This window comes from Mustelus asterias, chromosome 10 (assembly GCF_964213995.1).
Source record: "Mustelus asterias chromosome 10, sMusAst1.hap1.1, whole genome shotgun sequence".
In the NCBI taxonomy this organism is placed as follows: domain Eukaryota; kingdom Metazoa; phylum Chordata; class Chondrichthyes; order Carcharhiniformes; family Triakidae; genus Mustelus; species Mustelus asterias.
The window spans coordinates 50,219,867-50,234,180 of NC_135810.1; the positions used below are offsets into that span (position 1 = coordinate 50,219,867).

Below are 14,314 nucleotides of genomic sequence, written 5' to 3' on the forward strand. Positions count from 1 at the left end.
TGGGAATATGCTTGTTAATGACTCTTAAAATTCATCCAAAGTTGACTTTAACATTTGGACAGCCGGCAGCCTATCCATTCCGGCAGCTTAGAAGCAGAAATGTTTTGAGGGTGATGTTTCAGTTAAACTAGCATCCTGTCACAAATTGCTGGCTTGAAGTTGGTACCCAGAGGTTGCCAGCTGGCAGCACAGTCTTGGTGGGGGTTATGTCACATTTGCGATGCTAGGGGAGGGAGATGAAAGAAGCACAAGTTGACAGCAGCTCAGATTCATTTTGTAAAGCCTGGAGAAACATTTCTGCCTCTCAGCCCCACAAAAATAATTTCTCTTTTCTCCAGCAAAGCTGAATATGTGACACACAATGCATCAGTTGTATAAAATGTTGGTTAGGCCACATTTGGAAGACTGTGTCCAATTCTGGTCACCGCACTACCAGAAGACGTGGAAGCTTTGGAGAGAGTACAGAAAAGGTTTACCAGGATGTTGCCTGGTATGGAGGGTATTAGCTATGAGGCGAGATTGAATAAACTGGAATTGTTCTCCCTGGAAAGGCGGAGGCTGAGGGGCGACCTGAAAGAAGTTTATAAAATTATGAGAGGTATAGATAGGGTGAACAGTTGGAAGCTTTTTCCCAGGGCAGAAATGACAATTACAAGGGGGCACAAGTTCAACATAAGGGGGGAAAGGTTCAGTGGAGATGTGCGGGGGAAGTTTTTTACACAGAGGGTGGTGTAGGCCTGGAATGCACTGCCAAGTGAGATGGTTGAGGCATTTACATTAGCCACATTTAAGACTTATCTGGATAGACATATGAACAAACAGGGAATAGAGGGAGAAAAGCAATTGGTCTAGATAGGTAAACACAGGCTTGGAGGGCCGAAAGGTCTGTTCCTGTGCTGTACTGTTCTTTGTTCTTTTTTGTTCTAGTTCAGTCCTAAAATGGCAGTTGGGGGTCCTATAAAATATTTTATTTTGATTCTTCAAAATATCCCTAAAGATCTGACTTAAAAAGAAATACATAAAATAAGTTCTGTAATTACTTAGGGATTTGGAGATTTCATATGAGGGATGACATTCAAAGGAAATTGCTGATTTACTGTAATAACATATTAAGGTTCTCTGCTCTTATTTTTTTGACTTCTTTTCATGAATTGAACAACATGTCAGTTCCTTCTGTGTCATCAGCTCTGAGTGTTTACATTTAATAACATTATGAGTTCCTTCCTGAAACCTTTGGAAATGGGATCAAACGTTTCTCATACATTAGGATGAAAATGAAAAACAGAACAAAAACTGAACGCAGTCAATATGAGCGTGCAAATACCCAATTGTGGTTGTATGAAATTTCCTGTCTGCTATTTTATCGTATTTTGACAGAACTCTAAACCTGTCAATGCCAGCATTAAAAAAGGAAACAAGATTATTTTGTATGAATATGCAAAAGTGCTCCCATGATACAATCACAAAGTGTGATTTACTCCATTTGCATAATACCATCTTGTGAGAAAGTTCGAAGAAAATTTTAGCTGAACATTAAAAATAATGAATATATATGTTGTAATTGTGCTGTAGCTCTCTCTCTCCTCTGAGGGGTCATTAGTCTCAATCTGGAGATTTAAACATAGAGTCCAGACTGAAATTTCACTGCAGTACTGAAAGAGTGCTTAATTGTTGGAGATTCCGGCCAAAATTTACCAGCCCACCCCGGAATCGCTTGCAGAACGGAATTCGCCATTGGCCTTGGGCGGGATTTTACGAGCCTTGCCCGAGGGAGGTTGTAAAATACTGGCCACCATCTTTTGGATAAGATGTTAAACTGAGGCCATGTCTTCCCTCTCAAGTGAATGCAAAATATTCCATGACACTATTTCAAAGAAGAAGGGGACTTCTCCTAGCTCCCAGGCCAACATTTATTTCTCAACCTACATCACGAAAGTAGATTATCTGGTCATTATCACATTGCTATCTGTGGAAGCTTGCTGCCACAGTTTGGCTGCCACATTTCCCACATTATAACACTGTAGTGTCAGAAACCTTCATGGCTATAAAGTGTCATGTGACATTCTGAGATCGTAAAAGTTACTTATGGTGTACAGCATGTTGTAATGCACAGATCAGTTTTTTGATCAGTTCTATTTTAATTCTGGTTATAACCCACTGTTGGTGTTGAAATAACACCAAACTAAAAAATACGCTAAATAGTGCATATTGTTTTCATTTTGTAGCAAAAACAGCCCCGAGTACACCGTTAAGTATTACCATATACTTTCATTTTATTATAGAGTTACTACCATAGTTTTATTAATCTTTCATATACCTCACAACACAAATCTTAATGTTTTTTGAGGAATGTATAAATTATGTGACATAAAGGCTAACAAACCCTTAGTAGTGTGTTGTAGATAGTAATTTAATCACAAGGATTGGCTGACATTCATAAACTACCAACATTTTGCTTTTGTTTGTGGTGTCATCAGAACAGTGTGATTGAATTACTACCTTTACCTCACTGCCAGCCATCTGGTAACCTACATGTCGTATTCCAATATCTAGAAGAGTCTTTCTACCTTCACTTAAACTAATTTATTTATTTTTTAAAAGTTACACTGAGCTGCATCTTTCAAAAAGTAAAGCAACAGGCATCAATGCCCATTACTTAATTCAAAAACAACAGATAAAATACTTTTAACTTAAAATATTCTGATGGGGCTGATTTTATTTGTGACAATAAAAGCCATGTATCTAGTTTGCAATAGTATGTTGTTTACAAGCATCCAGTGCATTTCAATACCTCACACCTGCAGATTGCTCGTCATAATAAAAATTCTGTTTGGCAGAAATGCTACCAATGAACTTGTAGTAAACTTACAAAAGAAACCTTCAAGCCGGCCAACAGCAACCAAAAAGTCACTTAATACTTTAGTAAAGGGCTTTTTAACCAACACCTTGCTCTTTTGATAACCCAAGGGATATAATGCTAAAAGTATCATTTCTAATGTAATGCATACAAGTTGAAATGAATAACAACAAAACAACAGCAATTATACAACAGCTTTCCCAACCTTATAATGATGTCCCAAAGAGATTCACAGCCAATTAAGCACTTTGGAAGCTTAATTGCTGTTGCAATGTAGGAAACATGGTAACCAATTTCCATACAGCATCCCCACAGACAACAGTAAGATAGTGGCCAGATAGCCAACATCACTAAAATAGACCAATATAGATAGTTGTTCGGGAGTACAGAACTTGAGTTTTGCTGAAAAAGACATTTTGTTAAAGCTTTTTGTCTTGCACTCAGTTTAGCTCAGTAGTCTGAACAGCTGGTTAGTGATGCAGAGCAATGCCATCAGCAAAGGGGGGAGCAGTCTATGATCACCAGGGACTATGGCAACTTTTATGTTCAATGTGCAATCTGAAAATATAATGTCCTCATTTTCTTATCATTCAACATTAAAATAAATTGCATAAAAGCCCACAGGCTGATTTAAATTGTGTAATTATGTTGCGTAACTAACATCTCACTGCCAAAACACACTGAAAATTATGTACCTTCCTCAAGATTAAAGGGTGGGAAGAGGTACAAGGCTTAATTCCTATGCCTGAATTATAAGATAGCAAATCTATGAAACATGCATGCTACTTGTATCACATCATTCCATTTCTGTATTACAGCAATAACTTCTGAGTATGAGCAGCTATTAGCACCTGCACTCATTTGCAAATATCACAATAAAAGGCTATCATTTCTGAATGCTGCACAACTGATTTTTGGATTTCTTCATTAACCCATTCAGCAAATAATATTTCTCTAAAATCTTCAACTGAAAGGAGGTTTGGTGTCTGATAAAGATCAATGGAGTATATATACTTTGACTTGGCAGGACTTTGTCAATCAAGTGATAATGATTTGGCAGCATGTTTTACATCTCTCCCCTTTTTCTTTCCACTGAAACCTATTAAAATTAGGAAAGATATAATACGGGCCACAGACTTGTTGTTAAGCTCTTCACACTATGGCACCAAATCAAGAACTACCCAGCGCTTCCAAACTCACTTAAATTGCGTTTATTCCTGATTTTTGTAATGGCTCCATATATATATATTTTCCCCCAACAAAACCAAATTTCTTTTAGGCAAAAATATATTTTACACTTAACAACAAAAAAGCCACATGAATTACACATTTCTCTAAATTTTGTATTTATAAATAATGTTGGAGAACATATTTTCTCTCCACTTCAGCTTACTTTTACTCGTGTCAACCATTGAAAGGCAAATTGGATTTTTAAAAGTTCTCTCAACCTCCCCATTTGCTCTCTTGTTGGGATCTCTTCAGTCAGCTAGCTGGTTTCCGTCTGTACTTATCAACCTCAAAGAGAATCAGCAAAATCTATGCAACCTATATTATCTCCCAACTTTTTTTTACAACAATAACCTACTTCCAGGCTTTCATGGTATTCTGTGTGTCAGATGGGGAATACTTTTATTAAGGTTATCTCTGCTGCTAGTAGATTCAGCATAGAATTGAACACCACAGGAGGAGGCCATTCAACCCTTCGTATCTGTGTCTGTTTTTTGAAAGAGCATATATTGAGCATGGAATTAAAGATTGTATTTTACAATTACAATAAATTATTGGCATACGTGGAGAAGACTTCCTCCTCTGTATTATTAATATCATAAATATGATGGAGAATTTCTGACATTCTCTATCCATTGAAATATGAGAAATGCTCAAAGGTAATGCATTAAAATGTTGCTGGAGATTGCAGTCATAGGATATCTTCCTGTAATGTTTACTGGGTTGGTATTAGAGGGAGCCATTCCTTCTGGAACATACAAAGTTTCCCACACAATTAACTAAATATGGCTCTGATTCTATCACACTACATGGTCACTAGTTAAAATGTGCAAAGTACAACTTGCACACAACATGCTAGGACAGAGCTCTCTGCATCTACGTGCTTATATGTGTAGAGCTCCACGTCCCTTTAAATTATCCTTTAAAGTTAGGAAGGAATGAGCAATAAGTTTCACTTTCTGTCAACACTGAAAATGCAAAACTAAGTTTATAAAGTATTCAAGTAACCGCTCAACAATTTTGTTAAAAATCCAGCAACATACAAAATACTTTGCCAAACTCTGGTGGAATCTCATCACTTGGCTTCAGTGCATGTAAGAGTATGGCACGGGCGGCACGGTGGTTAGCATTGCTGCCTCACAGCACCAGAGACCCGGGTTCAATTCTGGCCTCGGGTCACTTTGTGTGTGGAATTTGCATGTTCTCCCCATCTCTGCATAGGTTTCCTCCGGAGCCCTCCCACAGTCCAAAGATGGGTGAGTTAGATTGTTGGTCGTGCTAAATTCCCCCCTTAGTGTCCCAAGATTTGTAGGTTAGGGGGAATTAGCAGGGTAAATACGTGGGGTTACAGGGATAGGGGCTGCGTGGGATTGTTGTTGGTGTAGACTTGATGGGCCGAATGGCCTTATTCTGCACTGTAGGTATTCAATGGTAAGTAGGATTAAAATCTGATTACAGCTTTGTATCAGTGTGAAAGTATAAGCAGCTTGATAGTCAAAGTCCTGAGGGATAGGAAGTTTACCCATCTGAGTCATTACTTATTCAAATCATGGTCAAACTATTTTGGTTAAAGCCATTACTGAAGTTTACATTGGAAATAAGGGACTGTTCAATGAATATACAGCTCCTAGCACAGAGGAGAAGTAATTAATACTAAATACTGACAATCATTTCACATAATAGTTTAGCTTTCCATCAGTTGCTTCCACCTATTTATCAACTTTTTAAAATACTAAAACATATTTTGGTACTAAACAGAAACATTGCTGGATTTCTAACTATAAAACAAAATAAATTTTATACAAACTTTTTAGGCAGGGTTTTATTTATCAAATGTTTATTATCATTTCAAAAATAAATAGTCATTTAAAAAGTATTTTCCTTTAGTTGCAGAACGTATACAAAATGCTCAGAAATTAATTTACACACATTGTTCATCATAATCTTGTCAAATAATTCCATAGTTTAAATTGTATTCCCATATTCCAGCTGGATAAAGTGAAATGAGATCAATCATTTATTTCAAGTTGCTTGAGTTTTTTTTGTCCAGTAAGAATCTCACACAGTTCAGTAAAGCTCATTTGGTGTCAGAAAGGACTTCACCCGATGTTACATGTTTACTGTTGCTGCTTTGTCTGATCTGGTAGCTTCACTCAACTTCTGAATTGAAGGCAACCTGAAATGACAGACAGTAATTTTATATATTCTTCGAAAGTAAAGCACTGAATTAACACTTCTTTAAAAAAAAAGAAATACAACAAACATGAAGAATTATAGGTCCTTTTTGAGAAGAGAGTGTCCCTCTTGGCTCCCACTACCACTTAGCAGGGTGATACAAGATATTGTCAGGTGCTAATACTAAACATAGAACACACTCACAGAATAGAAGAGCTAACTATTCTTTCTTGTAGGTTTGTATCCAAATTTGAGACTCAGATCAATTTACCCACAACTGTAACAATGTACTTTTTTTTACAAAAGTAGTAATTTGAGAGTTATTGCGCTCTGAAAATCCACCTTTGCAACTCTCAACATAGATGGTGCAGTTGTACCTTTTTTTCTGGTTCCTTGGTCAGCCAAAGGAGGAAGCAGTGATTGTCTCGGATCTTCCGTTTTTGATCCCTGAAGTTCAAAGTCCAGCCATTAATCAAAATGAAGCACTGAGATTAATCATAGACTCAGCTGTGCAAGTTTATGCTTTTTAAACAAAATGTTCAGTTTTGTAAAGAAAACACTAGACTTATACAATATGTAGTTTTGATCTGTAAACAATATATTAGTTCATTCTTAATCAGATTTGAACTATGTAAACTTATAAATTCTTCATGTCAAACACAGTTGAAATGCAAATGTTGATAACTTCAAAGTACTGTCCAGGTATTACTTGATCATATAATTGATCAGTTGTATCATACCACTTATAGATCAAAATCATCCATTGATTTCTTTTCTAATGAATATGAAGCTATTGGTTTCTTTAATGGGATCTCAACCTCTGCAACACTGTATTCTTTTCTTCGGTGCCTCTTTTTCCTAAGTGAAATGTAGCACACCAAAGCAAAAACCAAAGCAAAGAGCCCAAAACATAAAGCTGATAGGGCTATCAACACAGTCTCACAGGGGAATACATCCAGTTCTGTTTGAAAAGGATCAGCTCTCGTCTCTGGTGGGCTTTCCTCTATCCTGATGCCAGGATCTTTCCTTAGCAGGTTTTCTATGTAACTTTCATTGCTCAATGTTTCATTGACAAAAAGATTGACTATAACTGTGCTGTGAAGTGGCTCTGGATATCCGTGATCGCTGACTTTGACCAGCAGTCTGTACAGTCCGTGATCATTCTTCAACAAAGTTTCATGCAACGTGATGTTGCCAGTGCCTGCGTTAATGACAAAAGTCTCTGGACGGGGTCCTCTGTGGCCAATGATACTGTAAGCAATGACAGCGTTCATTCCTGTGTCTTTATCAACAGCGTACACTTCGGTAATAGAAGAGCCAGGTACCGTGGATGGCAGTACCAGGAGAAAAGAAAGGTTAGACTGAGGGAACAAGACCAAAGGTGGGTTATCATTGACATCTATCAGAAGTACTGTCACTTTTGCAACAGTAGACAGAGCAGGCTCTCCTCCATCCATAGCTTGAACCCAGAGAACATACGAGCTCTGCTGTTCCCTGTCCAAGGGAGCATTCGCCATGAGGTTTCCCTTGCCTGTGTCGATGACAAAGTGTCCACTACCATTGAGTATGGAGAGGGCCACCCAGCCATTTTTTCCAGCATCAGGATCAATAACCCCGATCACACCAATCTCGCTAAAACTTGGATAGTCTTCGGGGACGAAGAAACTGAAGTCTTTGTTGATGAATCTCGGGCTGTTGTCATTGGCATCGAGGACTGTGAGAAGGACGGTGGCAGTGGATTCTCGGGCTGGATACCCACCATCTACAGCTCTGATGATGAGCCTGTAGGTTTCCTGTTCTTCTCTATCTAAGGATGTTGACACAGTCAAACTCCCAGTGAACTTGTCTAAAATGAAGGTGGGGGGCACCTGGGGGCCCAGGAGGTAAGTGACTGTCCCCATCTCTCCACTGTCAGCATCGGTGGCCTTCATTTCGATGAGGAAGGTGTTTGGAGGGTTGTTCTCTTCAATGGTGACATTGAGCAAGGGGTTGGTGAAGAGGGGGGAATTGTCATTGACATCCAGGAGTTGTATTTTGATGTGGGTTCTGGTCGCCAGCCTCTTGGCATTCTCTGCCACCACAGTCACTTGATAGAGCGGCTGGAGCTCATAGTCCAGAGGCTGGGCGGTCTCCAGCAGGTACTCATCCTGCAGGGCCGGGTAAGGGGCCAGGCGGAAAGCGGCGGCCGCCTCCAGGTAGCAGCGGAGCGGCCGGAGCTGGGCCTGGGGCTGGCTGACGGTGAAGAAGGCGATGGGGGTGCGGGCCGGCTCGCTCTCCCGCAGGTAGACCACCCCCTCGGCCTGCAGGGCGATGTAGCGGGGGCTGAGGGCGGGCGGGCCGGCCAGGGCGGGCACGATGCGGAGGCGCAGGGCGGCGGTGACGGGCATGCAGCCGGTGCCGGTGGCCAGCACGGTGAGGCGGTGGAGCGGGGCGGCGGCGGGAGGGATGGGGGCGGCCAGGCGGACGGAGCCCGAGGCGCTGTCCAGGCTGAAGAGGCGGCGGGAGGCCGGCGGCACCCGCTCCCCGTACGAGTAGAGGACGCGGGCGTTGTAGCCGAGGTCGGGGTCCCGGGCCTGCAGGCGGGCGATCTCGGCGCCCACAGACAGGTTGGAGTAGAGGCTGAGGCTGAGCTCGGCCTCCGGGAAGCGGGGGCAGTTGTCGTTGATGTCGGTGACGGACACGGTGACGGTGGCGGTGCCGGAGAGCGGGGGGGAGCCGCTGTCCGCCGCGATCAGCCGCATCTCGTACACGTCGCGGAGCTCCCGGTCCAGGGCCCGCTCCAGCACCAGGAGCGGCGCCGCCGCCGCCTCAGGCCCCGCTCCATCCCCGGCCTGGCCCAGCAGCGAGAAGACGCCCCCCGCGCCCTCCAGCCGGTACCTCAGCAGCCCGTTGAGGCCGGGCTCCGGGTCCTCGGCCGGCGGCTCGAGCGGGTAGCGGGAGCCGGGCTCGGCGTCCTCCGGCACCCACACGCCGATGCTGGCGGCCGGGAAGCGGGGCGGGCGGTCGTTGACATCCTCCACCAGCAGCCGCAGCTTGAGCAGCCGGAAGAGGCGGGGAGGCAGCAGGATGACATCCAGCAGCAGGGCGCACTCCGTCCGGCCCGGCTCCGGGCACACCTCCTCCCGGTCCAGCACCGCCGCCGAGCTCCGCAGCTCCCCCGTCTCCCGGTCCAGCTCCACGAAGCGGCCCGGGCCGCTCTCCGACGCCAGGTTGTAGGTGACTCCCGCCGCCAGCTGCAGGTCGGCGGCCAGGTTCCCGATCAAGGTGCCGCTCGGAGACTCTTCCTTCAGCCGGTAAACCAGCTCGGCTGCCAGGCTACAGCTGGCCAGGGACAGGGCGGCCAGGAGGAGGAACATGCCCCGCTGCAAAGGAATGAAACACACATTAGTCCAAAAGTGAGTTAGGCTGGCAGCATGAGTGATTGCAATTGAGTCTGACACTAATCCCCGCTTCAGTTAGAGTACAGACAACTTTCTGAATCCCTCAGAAAACTCACCCAGTCCCCCAGAAAACTCTGAACTGTCACTCAGTCCCCCAGAAAACTCACCCAGTCCCCCAGAAAATTCTGAGCTGTCACCCAATCCCTCAGAAAACTCACCCAGTCCCCCAGAAAACTCTCTGAACTGTCACCCAATCCCTCAGAAAACTCACCCAGTCCCCCAGAAAATCACCCAGTCCCCCAGAAAACTCTCTGAACTGTCACCCAGTCCCCCAGAAAATTCTGAGCTGTCACTCAGTCCCTCAGAAAACTCAACCAGTCCCCCAGAAAACTCTCTGAACTGTCACCCAGTCCCCTAGAAAATTCTCTGAGCTGTCACCCAATCCCTCAGAAAACCCCCTGTGCTTCAGGATGGACACTACATTCCTACCTGGATGTCTGGCTGCTGGATTGGACTCCGGCTCTGCTGCATGCTGCCTGAGTTCTCCAGGGGTTGCGAGCCCCAACGTTTGCCTGTACTTGTGGCTGAGTTTGCGTGCACTCTGCTCTCCTCCTGGGCTTCTCATCCTTACTCCTGCTTTAGTCAATGGGAAACTTGATGCAGCTCGTCACTTGCCGCCACGCCCACTCTTGTATGCAAATCTCTTCCACTTCTAATCATCAAAGCCATCTCTGCAATGCTCAAAAGTCCATATGACAATCTAACTGTATAGGAGGCAGTTAGAAACAGTGGAACTGCCCAACTATGTTAGGGCAGTTACACTAAATAGGAATTGTCCAACTACATAGGGACATATAAAATACATAGGAACGGTCAAACGATACAACAGATCTTTGTACTTATATAGAGCTTTTAACATAACTTACCTGGCAGGGGAGAGTCAATGATCAGTCAGGGGACGAGAGTGGCTTGCACTTGGGATATGCTGACGTCTGCAATCATGGTTTGCCTAAGCTAGGGTAGAGTAAAGAATAAGGGTAGCCAGTAAGGTTAAACCGAGGCTTTACCTGATGCAATTTTTCAAAGCTTTCTTCACCTTTTGGCTAAGTTGAAACTTAGATCAAGCCCAGCTCATCATGTCAGCTTGGATCTTGTTTGACTTTGCATTCCATCTTGGACTGACATGTCTTTTCTTGTTTGTCCCACGAGGGGATCATGATTGGACTTAATTTGAATTGGCTTTTTCGATTAGAAATAAAGTACCAAAAGATAACAAAATATCTTTTAACATATCAAAACATGCTGTAGCCAGCTAGTACAGAACTTGAATATTGCTGAAAAGAGACATGTTGCTGAAGCTTTTCTTCTTGCACTCATCAAGACAAACACAAGAATGCCAAATTTCAAACAATCACAACAATTTATATGACAAGAGAAAAGGGTGCTGATTGGTTGGCAAGTTGATTTGGTCGCGGCATTACCATGGAGAAAGCAATGGGGAACTCCAAGCTCCCTGATAATTCCAAAAAAGGTGCAAGGTTTGAAGGTATTCCTTTTGTCTACAGAGAACGGATCTCTGCATATGAATGTATGTTGACCTTGTCGGCAAGTATAAAGTTGCCAACAAGGCCGACATTTGTTGTTCCTCCCTAATTGTCCTTGAATTTAATGGCTTGCTAGGCCATTTCAGAAGGCAGGTAAGAGTCAACCACATTGTTGTAGATCTGGAGCCACATGTAGACGAGACCAGGTAAGGATGGGAGATTTCATTCCCTAAAGGACATTAGTGAACCAGGTAGGTTTTTCACAGCACCATTACTGAGACCAGCTTTATAATTCCAGATTTATTTAATGAATTTAAATTCTGCTAGCTGCTTGATGGGATTTAAACCCACATCCCCTTTAGCATGGGTCTTTGATTACTAGATGAGTGACGTTACCACTACACTACCCATCACACAACACTGCCTATTATGAATTACCAAAGGAATACGTTGTTTGATTCAATCAGCCAATAGGTGGGATGTCTTGCCTACGTACCTGGCACTGCACCAGCACTGAAATTCATACATATTCCTGTTCCTTTCTCCATGGCAATGCCTGTTCGTGTTAACTTGCCAACCAATCAATACTCTTTTCTCCAATGTTTTAAATTGGTGTGATTGTTTGAAATTTCACTTTCTTGATGAGTGCAAGATGAGTGCTTCAGCAACATGCATCCTTTCAGCAATATTCAAGTTCTGTGCTGCTATTGAAGTGTAATTACTATGGCAATGTAATGCAGCAGCAAGTTTGTGTACAATATGTACCCCACTAGTTACCCACAACAGCACACCAAGAAGGTGAATTCAGATGATTTTTAACACACAATAAGTCTTAGTGATTACCAAGCCACCCTCTGCACTGAACGTTTTATTATACAAATGTGGAACATCAATCCTTCAGAATTCAATTCATTGGAGATTTAATATTTTTGAACTTTTTCTCTCTGTGCTTTTTGTCTCTCTTTCTCTTCATCTCATCTTTATTTCCTTCAGTTTATTTTAATTTCTGTACATGACTTTGCACTAAATTAAATATTCCACTCTGTGCTTCCTGATTTATTTTCATAGTGTTTTAGTGAGAATTTGCCAATCTGATTGGGTGAAGAGCCTCACTATTACTTACCCTGTCAATAATTCATGTCAAGGCTACTGCACTGAAAATGATCTTTAGCAACAAGTAAGTTGCTGATCAAAATCTTATGAAAAGTTTCTGGCTATTTCTAGGCATGGTAAACAGTGAGTGCTATTCCTTCATTGTTGACTGCAAAATTGAAATAATTATCATCCAAAATCTTGAAAGGGGCAGCATGGTGGCACAGTGGTTAGCACTGCAGCTTCACAGCACCAGGGACACAGGTTCAATTCCTGGCTTGGGTTACTGGCGCTGTCTGTGTGGAGTTTGCACATTCTCCCCGTGTCTGCGAGGGTTTCCTCTGGGTGCTCCGGGTCCACAGTCCAAAAATGTGCGGGTTAGGTTGATTGGCCATGCTAAATTGCTTCTTAGTGTTGGGGGCATATCAGGGGATTAGTAGGGTAACTGTGGGGTTATGGGGATAGAACTAGGGTGGGATTATTGTTAGTGCAGGCTTGATGGGCCGAATGCCCTCCCTCTGCACTGTAGGTATTCTATGAAAAAAAGGAGTAGTTTAAAGGATAGGGCACTGGCATTTGATAACTTTTACTTGGGGGATGGGGGATGTAGTGGCAAGCACTTCCCCCCCACCCTCCAAAACTGTCCTGTGAAATGTAATTCTGGTTAACTATTAATCTCAATTTTAATCACATGACACAACTTGAAGAGTAAAGCAAAATTGTCAGTGTCAGGTGAACCATCATGTGCTCATTGAAGAGGAGAAACTGTATTGTGAAATTTCTGATTTTTGCCATCTATCCAGATAGTTTGAGCTTACGTTGACCAACCATCTCAATCTTCATAGATGGGAACATTTTTATAAAATAAGCAAGCCTCCCTCTTTTAGACATTTAGGAGTCCTACATTAAAGACATATTTTCATGCATCATGCATTTCATGATGGTGTCTTGCCATCAGAACATAGGGAGAGGAGCTCCAAAAAAGGGCAAAACAGCCTCCAGACTCAGTGAGGCCACTGTTGATGCCCTCCTGTATGCAGGATAAACATGATCAGCTATTTCCGAGTGCTGGGAAGAAGAGGAAGACCAGGCAGACTTGTGCTGCACGGGAGGAGATGGCCCACGAGGTCAATAGTTGTGAAGAGGAAATGGCCCAACTGCCACAAAAGGCTCAGTGTCCTCATCAATTGGCAAGGTGAATTTGGCATCAGTATGAACAATATTCGTCCATTGTGATACAGGTTTCACAAGTGAATGCAGTAGGTATTTGAGATTAGCTAATCATCAAAAGTTCCATGTTTCCACAAGAACAGCTGTCCGAGATCATGCCATGGTGCATTCCAAGCAATTATCTAATTAAATGGTGGTTGGATGGCAGGATCGTCTTACGATGCCAGATCATAGGCTTTAGCCAGGCATGTGCTAACCTTATAATGGGATTGAGACATGATAAATGATAGTTTGAATTTGTTGATGAAATCTCTGTGTCAAATCTATTCAGGAGAAGTGAGCCCACAACACCTGAGAGTGAGCGTGAACTGTCGGAGGTACACCAACGTGTAAGTCCTGACTCCTTTTGAGGAGTGACTGCTGGCCCTGCTGGAGCCTAACACAGTAAGAGTTTTGACAACACCAGGTTAACCTACCATCGAAGCCTAACACATACAGCAGTATAAGTAGTAGAAAGATTGAAGGAAGGCCTGGATCTGGGGAGACGGCAAAAGTATCAGACTGGTTGATAAGTGGAGATGGCTAGTGTTGGTTTAATGACAGTTAGGATATATGCAATATGTTTGGTGAATAGAGTTCACACACTGGAATCTTAACAAGCTTCATGATCAGAAGCTTCACAACATCACACAAAGCTTCATGGTGTCTGCAAAGTTCATGTCTGTCAGGCCGTGAAAAGGTTTGTGTGTGACGGATGATGCATCAAGTAATCTGATACCTGATTGTATCCTTACTGATTTCTCTCCATTACAGGAGAAGCAATTCAACCATCTTCTTCCTCCTGCTCCTCCGAGGGTTCCTCGGAGGGT

General features: G+C 43.0%; 1 protein-coding gene across 1 annotated transcript; it reads right to left on the minus strand.

Annotated features, from left to right (window-relative positions):
• Positions 1-5,951: 5,951 nt before the first annotated feature.
• Positions 5,952-12,230, minus strand: pcdh20 (protocadherin 20). The gene is made up of 4 exons (XM_078221699.1): positions 10,129-12,230; positions 7,078-9,621; positions 6,637-6,706; positions 5,952-6,260 (listed from the first exon to the last, which is right to left on the minus strand). The coding sequence occupies exons 1-4, from the start codon at positions 10,168-10,170 to the stop codon at positions 6,238-6,240; spliced, it is 2,679 nt and encodes an 892-aa protein (XP_078077825.1). The 5' UTR covers positions 10,171-12,230; the 3' UTR covers positions 5,952-6,237.
• Between the last annotated feature and the right edge of the window lie 2,084 nt (positions 12,231-14,314).